The 13,207-nt window shown below is 59.2% G+C and overlaps 1 protein-coding gene across 1 annotated transcript in view; it reads right to left on the bottom strand.

The window, feature by feature from the left end:
* Window positions 1-13,163, bottom strand: part of LOC120889967 (actin, larval muscle-type-like) — a 56,951-nt gene extending 43,788 nt beyond the window's left edge. The window contains exon 1 of the mRNA XM_078045408.1: window positions 7,136-13,163. Coding sequence (XP_077901534.1) covers window positions 7,136-7,167 — 32 coding nt within the window. The 5' untranslated portion in view covers window positions 7,168-13,163. The remainder of the gene's footprint in view (window positions 1-7,135) is intronic.
* Window positions 13,164-13,207: the final 44 nt, after the last annotated feature.

The raw sequence follows: 13,207 nt of genomic DNA, 5'->3' as shown, positions 1-13,207 counted from the left end.
GGTGATCATGCAGCCCTCACTGGTCACAGATCACCCTCACAGGTACCAATAATGACAAAGATTGGAATCTCGCCGGAACTACCAAAACGGGACACAGAGACTCGGGAGGAGCCCGGGGCTGTGCACAAACGGCGCCAGTGCCAGGCTTTCCCAAACCTCCACCCTGCGGAAAGTGCAAGGCCCGTGGCCTGGGCCTGCAACAGGACCTGCTCTAGTGAGCCAGGCCCGGCGTCCACTGGTGACCAGACCTGTGGGTCCTCTTGAGCCAAGGGATGACCCGAGTGGCCACACAGAGCGGGCATGCCGCCCATCTTTACGTGGAGGGCTTCACGGTGTGCAGTGGGGCCAGAGCTGAGTTCTGGGGCCTCCGGGTGGCTCAGCGCCTTCCCCGTGGCAGCACCCAGCTCCTCCCCTAAACAGACGCTGGGTGCTCTGTTATCTAGGCGATCTGGGCTGCAGGGTCACCAGCTCGTGCTCCCCGGTGCTGGGCAACCTGGCTTGGGCCTTAGGACATCACTTCCTCTCTCATTTATCTTCCAGGGCAGGAGAGAGCCCAGGCCTCTCCCAGGCTGGGCAAGCACAGTACCCCAGCACCCAGGTGCTTAGGCTTGAGTGTTTGTGTAAGTAATGCAGGCATGTGTGGACCACACAAAGCCCTCTGAAGGCCGTCCTAGAGACTCTTTCTCAGTCTCCCACCCAGGATTCCAGTGTCGGTACCCCAAGAGAGCCCACCGCGCGCTCAGAAGTGGCGCCCGAGTTTGAGGCTGGTTCAACTGTGCATGTGCACATGCTGCCCCTGGTGGCAGCTCCCGGGAGTGCAGTCTCATGGACCGTGGTTTCTGTCCACGTTCTGGAAGTTAATTGCTTCACGTTAAGTTCCAGACGGTGAGGACATCAACCTTTATACTCAGTCCTACTGTGTAACAGCGGTGCCACATTCAGACAAGTTCCCAAAGCATAGCAACAAAAGGGAGAGGAGTCTTATCGTAAAAACAGTTTATCAGCTAAAACGTGCAGTTGTGGTCCTCCGGGTGCGGAGGGGCAGTCTCTGTCCTGTAGGGGGAGCCCGGGAGTGTGGGCCGCGGGCCAGTTTGCTTGCCCACCCCATGGCCGGGGAGGCCCGCCCGCTGCTGGCTGGCCCCTGCAACAGGGCTTACTGTCAGCCTGGGAGAGGCACCACGCTTGGACGGATTTTCTTTGTTCTTTTTACAGATCTATGTATCTAGTTGTTGATGGACCTTTATTTATTTATTTATTTGTTTGTATGCAGTGCTGAGAATCAGACCCCGTGTCTCTGCCACTGAGCCCCAGCCCCAGCCCCTGGACAGATTTTCTGTCTTGCATCCCTACTATGTGCTAGACATTCTTTCTGGTCAGAAAACACACTTGACAGTTTTGAACTTGGAGCGCCTGGCGTTCCCAGTTAGGACAGGAAGTCACAGTGATCACCAGGATTCTGTGCCCCAAACAGCTGCTGGCCTTTCCAGCTTCTGCTCCTGAGCCCCCCGTCCAGGGGGCCTCTCCACGCCCCCGGTCAAACCTGGCTGCTCAACTGCAAGTGGCTTATTTCAAAATGGACATCTCTTCCCTTCCTCCTCCCTCCCGACGGGGGGAAACAGACTCTTCCTGCCACAGGCTGCGCCGCCATGTCCTTCACGCCTGGAAGAGACTCCCTGCCCCGGAACAAAGGAACCCCAAGCCCAGGACCTGGAGCAGCGGCCCTCGGGGACCCGGACGACTCATCACTGCTGTCTCCTGACGATCCTCGTCTCCCAGCCCTGCCCCACAGGCGGTGGAGTGAGTCCCCGAGCCCTCCTTTGCTAACAAGTCAATGGAACTTTGCCTTTTTCTCCAGCCTTGGCCTCAGTATTGGATTGGCAATGGGGCAAGGACCCCGCCTTCCACAACAAAAATTGGCCCTTCTGGCTGCCCGGGGTCCACCACGGCCCCTCCACCTCCACCTGTGCCCGCTGATGCTGACGGGGCCACGCTGACTCCGCGAAGGACACCACAGGCGTCCAGCCTGTCGACTCCAGGAGGAGGGAGGAAGGAGGGTGCCCTGCTCTCCCCAGCCGAGGCCACGCTCAGCAGTGAGAAGGGCAGTGCTGGTGACTCTGCAGTGAATGACCCTGGGCAGAGCCGGCAGAGCCTCCCCTCCATGGACAGCCTTGGTACAGAGGTGGCCGCTGCCCAGCCCAGGGCGCTGGAGCCTCATGGGAGCCCTTGGCCCCAGCAGCCACCCCTACGGACACTCTTAGAAAACTAAACGAGGCCACAGACCTACTGTCTCCATCAGAGAGTTGTTTTAAATGGCAAAAGGGCGTCCAGAGAAAAGAAGGACCGTCCCCCACACTCAAGAAGACTCCCCGGAGCACAACACCCCGGAGCACCATCTCCTCTCACCTCCACCATGGTCTCTCCTCTCACCTCCACCATGGTCTCTCCTCTCACCTCCACCGTGGTCTCTCCTCTCACCTCCAACATGGTCTTGCTCTCACCTCCACCAAGGTCTCTCCTCTCACCTCCACCAAGCTCTCTCCTCTCACCTCCACCATGGTCTCTCCTCTCACCTCCACCATGGTCTCTCCTCTCACCTCCACCATGGTCTCTCCTCTCACCTCCACCATGGTCTCTCCTCTCACCTCCAACATGGTCTCTCCTCTCACCTCCACCGTGGTCTCTCCTCTCACCTCCAACATGGTCTTGCTCTCACCTCCACCAAGGTCTCTCCTCTTACCTCCACCAAGCTCTCTCCTCTCACCTCCACCATGGTCTCTCCTCTCACCTCCACCAAGGTCTTGCTCTCACCTCCACCATGGTCTTGCTCTCACTTCCACCATGGTCTCTCCTCTCACCTCCAACATGGTCTCTTCTCTCACCTCCATCATCGTCTCTGCTCTCACCTGTGCCATGGTCTCTCCTCTCACCTCCGCCTTGGTGTCTTCTATCACCTCCACCATGGTCTCTCCTCTCACCTCCACCATGGTCTTGCTCTCACCTCCACCATGGTCTCTCCTCTCACCTCCACCATGGTCTTGCTCTCACCTCCACCATGGTCTCAACTCTCACCTCCACCATGGTCTCTTCTCTCACCTCCATCATCGTCTCTGCTCTCACCTCCACCATGGTCTTGCTCTCACCTCCACCATGGTCTTGCTCTCACCTCCACCATGGTCTCTCCTCTCACCTCCACCATGGTCTCTTCTCTCACCTCCATCATCGTCTCTGCTCTCACTTGTGCCATGGTCTCTCCTCTCACCTCCGCCATGGTGTCTTCTATCACCTCCACCATGGTCTCTCCTCTCACCTACGCCATGGTCTTGCTCTCACCTCCACCATGGTCTCTCCTCTCACCTACGCCATGGTCTTGCTCTCACCTCCACCATGGTCTCTCCTCTCACCTCCACCATGGTCTCTCCTCTCACCTCCACCATGGTCTCTCCTCTCACCTCCACCATGGTCTCTCCTCTTACCTGTGACATGGTCTCTGCTCTCACCTCCACCATGGTCTCTCCTCTCACCTCCAACATGGTCTCTGCTCTCACCTCCACCATGGTCTCTTCTCTCACCTCCACCATGGTCTTTCCTCTCACCTGTGCCATGGTCTCTGCTCTCATGTCCGCCATGGTCTCTCCTCTCACCTCCACCATGGTCTTGCTCTCACCTCCACCATGGTCTTGCTCTCACCTCCACCATGGTCTCTCCTCTCACCTCCACCATGGTCTCTCCTCTCACCTCCACCATGGTCTCTCCTCTTACCTGTGACATGGTCTCTGCTCTCACCTCCACCATGGTCTCTCCTCTCACCTCCAACATGGTCTCTGCTCTCACCTCCACCATGGTCTCTTCTCTCACCTCCACCATGGTCTTTCCTCTCACCTGTGCCATGGTCTCTGCTCTCATGTCCGCCATGGTCTCTCCTCTCACCTCCACCATGGTCTCTCCTCTCACCTACGCCATGGTCTTGCTCTCACCTCCACCATGGTCTCTCCTCTCACCTACGCCATGGTCTTGCTCTCACCTCCACCATGGTCTCTCCTCTCACCTCCACCATGGTCTCTCCTCTCACCTCCACCATGGTCTCTGTTCTCACCTCCACCATGGTCTTGCTCTCACCTCCACCATGGTCTCTCCTCTCACCTCCAACATGGTCTTGCTCTCACCTCCACCATGGTCTCTCCTCTCACCTCCACCATGGTCTCTTCTCTCACCTCCATCATCGTCTCTGCTCTCACCTGTGCCATGGTCTGTCCTCTCACCTCTGCCATGGTGTCTCCTCTCACCTTCAACATGGTCTTGCTCTCACCTCCACCATGGTCTCTCCTCTCACCTCCAACATGGTCTCTTCTCTCACCTCCATCATCGTCTCTGCTCTCACCTCCACCATGGTCTTGCTCTCACCTCCACCATGGTCTTGCTCTCACCTCCACCATGGTCTCTCCTCTCACCTCCACCATGGTCTCTTCTCTCACCTCCATCATCGTCTCTGCTCTCACCTGTGCCATGGTCTCTCCTCTCACCTCCGCCATGGTGTCTTCTATCACCTCCACCATAGTCTTGCTCTCACCTCCACCATGGTCTCGCCTCTCACCTCCACCATGGTCTCTGCTCTCACCTCCACCATCATCTCTCCTCTCACCTGTGCCATGGTCTCTCCTCTCACCTCCACCATGGTCTCTCCTCTCACCTCCAACATGGTCTCTGCTCTCACCTGTGCCATGGTCTCTGCTCTCATGTCCGCCATGGTCTCTCCTCTCACCTCCACCATGGTCTCTCCTCTCACCTCCACCATGGTCTCTCCTCTCACCTCCACCATGGTCTCTCCTCTTACCTGTGACATGGTCTCTGCTCTCACCTCCACCATGGTCTCTCCTCTCACCTCCAACATGGTCTCTGCTCTCACCTCCACCATGGTCTCTTCTCTCACCTCCACCATGGTCTTTCCTCTCACCTGTGCCATGGTCTCTGCTCTCATGTCCGCCATGGTCTCTCCTCTCACCTCCACCATGGTCTCTCCTCTCACCTGTGCCATGGTCTCTCTTCTCACCTCCACCATGATCTCTCCTTTCACCTCCACCATGATCTCTCCTCTCACCTCCACCATGGTCTCTCCTCTCACCTCCACCATGGTCTCTGCTCTCACCTCCACCACGGTCTTGCTCTCACCTCCACGATGGTCTCTCCTCTCACCTCCAACACAGTTTTACTCTCACCTCCACCATGGTCTCTCCTCTCACCTCCACCATGGTCTGTTCTCTCACCTCCACCATCATCTCTCCTCTCACCTGTGCCATGGTCTCTGCTCTCACCTCCGCCATCGTCTCTGCTCTCACCTCCACCATGGTCTCTCCTCTCACCTCCAACATGGTCTCTGCTCTCACCTCCACCATGGTCTCTTCTCTCACCTCCACCATGGTCTTTCCTCTCACCTGTGCCATGGTCTCTGCTCTCATGTCCGCCATGGTCTCTCCTCTCACCTCCACCATGGTCTCTTCTCTCACCTCCAACATGGTCTCTCCTCTCACCTCCACCATCGTCTCTCCTCTCACCTCTGCCATGGTCTCTCCTCTCACCTCCACCATGGTCTCTCCTCTCACCTCCACCATGGTCTCTGCTCTCACCTCCACCATCGTCTCTGCTCTCACCTCCGCCATGGTCTCTCTTCTCACCTCCGCCATGGTCTCTCTTCTCACCTCCACCATGTTCTCTCCTCTCACCTCCGCCATAGTCTCTCCTCTCACCTCCACCATGGTCTCTCCTCTCACCTCCACCATGGTCTCTTCTCTCACCTCCATCATCGTCTCTGCTCTCACCTCCACCATGGTCTTGCTCTCACCTCCACCATGGTCTTGCTCTCACCTCCACCATGGTCTCTCCTCTCACCTCCACCATGGTCTCTTCTCTCACCTCCATCATCGTCTCTGCTCTCACCTGTGCCATGGTCTCTCCTCTCACCTCCGCCATGGTGTCTTCTATCACCTCCAACATGGTCTTGCTCTCACCTCCACCATGGTCTCTCCTCTCACCTACGCCATGGTCTTGCTCTCACCTCCACCATGGTCTCTCCACTCACCTCCACCATGGTCTCTTCTCTCACCGCCATCATCATCTCTGATCTCACCTCCACCATGGTCTTGCTCTCACCTCCACCATGATCTCACCTCTCACCTCCACCATGGTCTCTGCTCTCACCTCCACCATGGTCTCTCCTCTCACCTCCACCATGGTCTCTCCTCTCACCTCCACCATGGTCTCTCCTCTCACCTGTGACATGGTCTCTGCTCTCTTCTCCACCATCATCTCTCCTCTCACCTGTGCCATGGTCTCTCTTCTCACCTCCACCATGATCTCTCCTCTCACCTCCACCATGGTCTCTCCTCTCACCTCCACCATGGTCTCTCCTCTCACCTCCACCACGGTCTTGCTCTCACCTCCACGATGGTCTCTCCTCTCACCTCCAACACGGTCTTACTCTCACCTCCGCCATGGTCTCTCCTCTCACCTCCACCATGGTCTCTTCTCTCACCTCCACCATCATCTCTCCTCTCACCTGTGCCATGGTCTCTGCTCTCACCTCCGCCATTGTCTCTCCTCTCACCTCCACCATGGTCTCTGCTCTCACCTCCAACATGGTCTCTCCTCTCACCTCCACCATGGTCTCTTCTCTCACCTCCAACATGGTCTCTCTTCTCACCTCCACCATCGTCTCTGCTCTCACCTCCACCATGGTCTCTTCTCTCACCTCCACCATGGTCTTTCCTCTCACCTGTGCCATGGTCTCTGCTCTATGTCTGCCATGGTCTCTCCTCTCACCTCCTCTCACCTCCACCATGGTCTCTTCTCTCACCTCCAACATGGTCTCTCCTCTCACCTCCACCATCGTCTCTCCTCTCACCTCCGCCATGGTCTCTGCTCTCACCTCCACCATGTTCTCTCCTCTCACCTCCACCATGGTCTCTGCTCTCACCTCCACCATCGTCTCTGCTCTCACCTCCGCCATGGTCTCTCCTCTCACCTCCACCATGTTCTCTCCTCTCACCTCCGCCATGGTCTCTCCTCTCACCTCCACCATGGTCTCTGCTCTCACCTCCAACATGGTCTCTGCTCTCAGCTCCACCATGGTCTCTGCTCTCACCTCCGCCATGGTCTCTCCGCTGGCCTCTGCATTCCTCCGTGGGGCTGGATCACCTGTCAGCTTGGTTGTGTTTATCAGTGGTGGTTGGTCTTGTGCGGGGACATATTCCTTTCCTGTTAGAGGAAGAGTCCCCAGGACTTTAAGCAGTGACACTCCCCCGGGGCGTGACTAAACCAAGATCTAGGCAGCGCCTGAGCCCTCGCGCCCCACGGCTCTCCACAAGGAGCCGACCGCCCGTGTATCCGAGTCTCCCCGTCATGAATCCCTCAAGGAGCCTGAGGTCTCGCAACCCGCCATCCCCCAGCAGGCCACCCACCTCCTGCCCTGCCCAGCAAGGCCACTGGCACCAGGCCCCTGCCCTGGTGGCCCTGGCATGCCTGCGCACAACAATCGCTGTGTGCTGTGACACAGCCGTGACCTCAGGGCTTTGCCTGGAGTGGGCCTGAGTGCTGCCCTCGGGTGGACACTTTCGTTTCTGTTCGTCCTACGTTGACCTCACTGTCTAGGAGCGTGTGGCCCCCAGGGCTCTGTCCTGCCACAGGACGTGGAAACCCCGCAGCCTTGGTCCTGGGGGGCGGGAAAGCTGACTTGACGAGCTCCAGCCGCTGGGCAGCGTGGCCCTCGCCTGAACAGGGAGGAGAGATGACCCACAGCGACCTGAGAGTGGAGAGTGCCACGGGGCGGGCAGGCCGGCACACAGGCAGGCTGGGCAGGGGCGGGGGGCAGGGGCGCGGATACCGACCCACTGTGGCCGCCACGCTGGCCAGCTGGGCGTGGGCGGGCAGTCACCAGGGAGAAGGCCACTTGCCCCTTCAGGACAGGTCAGCCCCTCTGGAACCTGGGCTTCCACGGGACCCCAGACGGCCTCTGCACACCCCAGACGGCCTCTGACCAGGGGGTGGCGATGGAACGGCCGGCTCCGCCACCCTGGCCTCCTGACCCTTCTCCATAAGCCCCTGCCGACGCCATCCTGGGACCTGGGAGAAGCTGCCCTCTGGCCGCTGAAGGCCCTCGGGGGCATACCGCCTCCCAGGACCATGAGGATTCACTCCAGCTCCAAGTAGGAAGGCCCCGGACGGACCAAGGGCACTGCGGTCGCTCCTCTCACCTCCACCAAGGACTGTGGGGCACACAGTGGGGCCACACAGGGGGGCCACGGCTCTGGGCAGCCAGTATGGTCGCGCCTGCCACCAAGGCCACGCGGCTCCCCTTTGTCCGTCTGCCTGGGGACTCCTTCACGGTCACCCCCTACTCCCCTGAACATCTCTGCCAAAGCCACTGCCTCTGGCTGGCCGAGTGGCCCTGCTGTTGCTGCTATCCCTCGCTCCAGCCTGCAGCCCCCCCGCGGCCCCCCACGGTCCACCTCCCTGGGGCCCAGCCTGGGTGTGGCCTGCTGCACTGCCCTGCTCGGCCCTCCTCCTTCCTCAGGAGAGGTGCTGGCCTGGAAGGCGGGTGTGCATCTCGGGTGGCCTCTCACCCCTGAGTGACCAGGAGAGACAGGGCTTGCTGTTTCTGGTCCCCCCAAGGCTGGCCCTCTGCGTCCCTCCATGACAATGTCCCGCCTGGCACCAGGCCTTGGAGAACACCCCACCCTCTGCTTCTTCTGTGGCGACGGGATGACCCTGGAACCCCTCCATGACAATGTCCCGCCGGCCCTGCGGTCAGGCTTCCTTGGCTCCATCTGGGGGTCAACGATGCTGCTGGGCCGCCGTCCTGCCCCACTGGTCCCTTCTTGCTGTGTGGCCTCCGTCCCCCGCTGTACCACATTCGTTCTTCTGTGGTGGACGTTTAGGTCGCGTCCATTTCCTCCTATTTCTGGCGATGGCCCTGTACGCTCTTGTGCTGTCTCTGGAGGGACGTGATTGTCTCACCCTGGGGACGTGCCCTGATGTCGGCCTGCTGGCCAGCGACAAGAAGGCTCGGCCTTGAGGCATGGCCATGCGGTTCCCCCAAAAGGCTGCCCACCTGGAGGACAGTTAGAGAAAGTCTCCAGAGAAGGGTGACACTGGACGGCAGAGCTCCGCAGTGGGGACGTGTCCCCCACAAACCAGGAGCCCGTTCAAGGCCCAGGTGATGGGCAGTCTAAAGGCCCATGGTGGGAGAGTGGTGTGAGGCGGTTCCAGCCACGCTCCTCAACCCCCAGGATTGGTGACGGTGGCAGAGCCTGAGGCTGAGCGGTCAGCAGCTGGGCACACTCCTGCAGGACGGCTGTGCCAGGGGTGGCCGTGGCAGCTCTGGCCATGGCCATCGGATGGAACCTCTGGCTCTGTTGATCATGTTCCTAGGACAGAGCAGGGACCCCACAGTGATCCCACCCTCACAGGGTCACCACTGTACCCTTAGGAGCCAGGGCAGAGCGCCCTCTCTCCTGGACCAGGGAGGCCCGAGGTCCCCTGTCACTCCGGCACAGCCGCAGAGCTCCTGGTGGCTCTAACTTCCCAATGGCCAGGCACGTCCAGCCCACCCCATGTGCTCAGGGGTTATCTCGTTCAAGGCTGCCTCCTCCTACAAGGATTCCCTGGCGGTCACTTCCGTCCGGGTCGTGAGGGCCCTTCTGCGCTCTGGGCTGAGTCCCTGCAGTTGGGAGGGCCCACGCCAGCACCGTCCCCTCTTGTGAGCCGCCCCTCACCCTCTGCCCGTTTTCTTTTTGGGTGAAGTCCTGGATTTCATCCGAAGCCAATTTCTGTTTGCGACGAGTCCTCTTATCACTCATCGTAACCTTGTCTGACCCAAATCATTCCTTTGCTTTTTTAAAAAAGATGTTGCTTGCTTTTCCCATGTAGATTAGCAACCCGCCTCAATTTTATATGATGTGAGTTGAGAATCAAAACTCAAATTTCTCCATTTGAGCCTATATTTGACCCAAACGTTTCGGTATTTAAAATTTTTCTTTGGTTTATTGAGAAGATCCTTCTTCCGATTGCTGTGGTGTGGGGATCCTGGGTCTCCAGGTTCCTAGACGTGGTCATCCTGTCTTAAACAAGACCAAGTACGGTCTCCAGCGTAAGCAAGTCTCCCACAATGGTAAGGTTTTACTGTGGACTTTGGTGTTTTAGTAAATGGTATAAAAATCTCTACTTTCCGATCACCTGTTTGCTCAGAGCGCACTGAGCCCCAGGGGGTGCTGGATCCACCACCAGCAAGTTCAAGGGCCTCATGTTGGTGTTTCAAAGTGATCACTTAACAAGTCCCCTTCTGCCTTTCAACACGGTGACTCTGAACCTGGTGGGGGCGACAGTGGGGGGGCACTGTGACGCATTATGTTTCTTTAAATTTTATTTTGAGGTAGAATGCACGATTTTAACAGAATTCCACGCGGTGAGGACGCTGAGTAGGGGTCAGCCACAGGAACGCTCCCAGGCCGCCTCCGGCTCTTGGAGAGCTGCCGAGAAGGTTCTGGCAAGTCCCCTGCTGGGTCAGAGTCTCATTTCCCCAGGATAAACCTCCAAGAGTAGTGCAGTCACAGCTTTTAAAAATCGCCAGGGAAAGAAAATCCGCAGAAAACCAAAGCACGGCCTGGCCCTGTGCCCGGGAGAGGCCCACGGCAACGCTGCTCCTGTCCCTCTGGCTGAGGGCCTCCTGCCGTGTCCCTGCATGCCGAGGCCACACTCCCTGGGCCAACCTCCAGGTCCACCCCCCTCCTGGGAGGGGCAGGTAGACCTGTGCAGGTCTGTCCAGGGTCGCTGGTTGGCTGCCTGAGCTGGGACCGTGCACTGTTGGTGTCTGGCCTTGTGGTCGCAGGAGAAAGTGCAGTTTTCACTGGTCATTAGTATTTTTTAAAAATATTTTTAGTTGTAGGTGGACACGACACCTTCATTCATCTTTATGTGGTGCTGAGGCTCGAACCCAGGGCCCCACACGTGCCAGGCGAGTGCTCCACCACCTTGCCCCAGCCTCAGCCCAGTCTTTTTAATTTTATTTCTGAACGACAGAAACTGTACAGCCGTCCCCCGGTTCCTGAGTCCACGGCGCTCTTTTTCCTTATAGAAAAAGGCCTGGTATCTGCCCAGGACCTGGGCCATGGCGCGGCTCCGCGGGCAGCTCGGTGCCCAGCCCGGCAGGGCGTCTCCTAGACGGTGGTTACTCAGCGTTGCTCGGGGCACGATGACAAGTCTCTCGTGTGTGACCCGCCAGGCTGACGCCCGCTCATTGTTTCCCATCAGGGCTGTGTGGGTGGAGGAGGCAGAACCTGGGGAACAAGCCCAGTGATGTGGACAGGATGTGGGGCGTCCTCTATGCCCACTGCTGGGCGGCGGCCAGCTAGCTAGCGGGTGATGGCACCTGACCTACTTATTTCTCTCGGCAGTGTTGAAACCGCCAAGCCTCGTTCCCAACCATGGCCACAGGCCGTGCCACACACCTGTCTCGGCCTCGGGTCTCCTTTCCTCGTCCCTCAGCAGGACAGAAACCTCGACACTCGGCCTCCGCCACCCACATGGGGCCACTTGCTTCAAACCCCAGGCTCAGTGCCGTGGGTGCAACCCGCCGCCTCTAGGGACAGAGGTGAACAAGTCCCACTGGATCACTGCGTCCCCAGAGGTGGTGAAAGCAGGTTGGAGGGCACGCTGGCCTGCTGCTGGGCCAGGGGTAGCCTGTGGCCTGTGTCACAAGGCTGTGGGGAGGACAGGCCTGACGCCGCTCCCTGCAGGTTCCCACACTGGTCCCACCTGTCTGGTGCCTGGTGGAGCACAAAGGACAGCACCCGTCAGGAGCAGTGTCCCCTGGGGGCCACGAGCCAGGCCACTTTCCGAGAAGCCCAGGCTGTGACCTTTCCAACAGTGTGTGTCATCTGTGCCCAGCCCACAGCAGGGGCTGGCACGCCTGTCCTGGCCCCGGGGAGCAGCTTGTGTGGCCTGGTGTTCCCTGGGCACAGGAAAGAGGGCGCCGTGGCCAGTGGACAAGAGGCACCTCCAGCACCTGAGCCCAGAGTCTGGGAAATCCCCCTCCCAGCAAGGCAGCAGGACGATAGCTCACCCCACTTTTCCAGTGAGGGAGCTGAGGCGCAGAGAGGCTCGGTCACCTGCTCAAGACCACACAGCCTTTAAAGGGCAGTGTCAGAATTCAAATGTGGGCCGCGGGGTCCAGGACCTGAGCCCACAGTCATACCTCAGCCTCCTCAAAAAGGCTTCCTTCAGCGTGTGGGAAGGGCGGGAGGCTGGAGCTCCTGCCCCTGGTGCTCAGGCAGGCAGGGTGGGGCGCCAGGAACCCCTGCTGGAGCCAGCCTGGGCAGGCCCCACAGCTCAACCCTGGAGCCGCTGTCTCTGTCCAACCAGTCGAACCCCGAAGCAGGCCAGGCTGCCCTGGGCAGTGGGCACAGGCTTCTGTGCGCCTCCCCTCCAGCTCTCCAGAGCAGACGGCCGGCCTTCTCCGGATTCTGCCTGCCTGTCGGTTCCCGGTGACTTAAACGCGCAGACCTCGCCCACCCAGGGACGCCAGTTGCCAGGTTGCTGGCGACTAAAACACTCAGGGGTCACTCCGGGGGAGCTGGGCTAACTGGGCTGCGTGAAATGACCACACAAGAGACAGAAATGCTGTGACGGCTCCTCTGACCTTAAGGGTCCACAGAAAGAGAGCGAGCGTGAGCCTGGACGTGCCGACCCCTTGGTAGAAGCACCAAGGAGAAGCTAGTCGAACGAGGCCGGGGGTCAGGTGTCAGGGGCTGAGTCGAGCCTCATGATGTCTGCTGTCGGCAGGTTGACGGACACCTAGGAAGGCCACACCCCAGGGCAGAGCCAGAGAAGGGGACACACAAAGGGAGTTTCCACGGAACATTCTGTCCCCAACAGGGCAAGGGGTAACGTCGCAGAGGAACAGGTGGGCGTAGCTCCACCGTGGGGGTGTAGGAAGTTTGGGGCTACTGTCCGGGTTACCCAGGCAACCAGGTCACAGAGTGAGGATGCCACACTGGTCAGAGGGGAGACAGACAGGGTCACGCGCTAGTCGGCCTCCCACCTGTGTCCACCTGCTGGGCGAGTGCCAAGCGTGGTTTCTCCACTGGTGGCGGCAGCAGACGCCCCACCTCCGGCCGAGCACCCAGGTGGAGGCCCTCGGCTCACCAGTCCCTGCGGGTAC

Source organism: Ictidomys tridecemlineatus, chromosome 4 (genome assembly GCF_052094955.1).
Source record: "Ictidomys tridecemlineatus isolate mIctTri1 chromosome 4, mIctTri1.hap1, whole genome shotgun sequence".
Taxonomy (NCBI): domain Eukaryota; kingdom Metazoa; phylum Chordata; class Mammalia; order Rodentia; family Sciuridae; genus Ictidomys; species Ictidomys tridecemlineatus.
The sequence above is the reverse complement of the archived record's forward strand: the minus strand, read 5'-3'. Positions and strand labels throughout refer to the sequence as shown.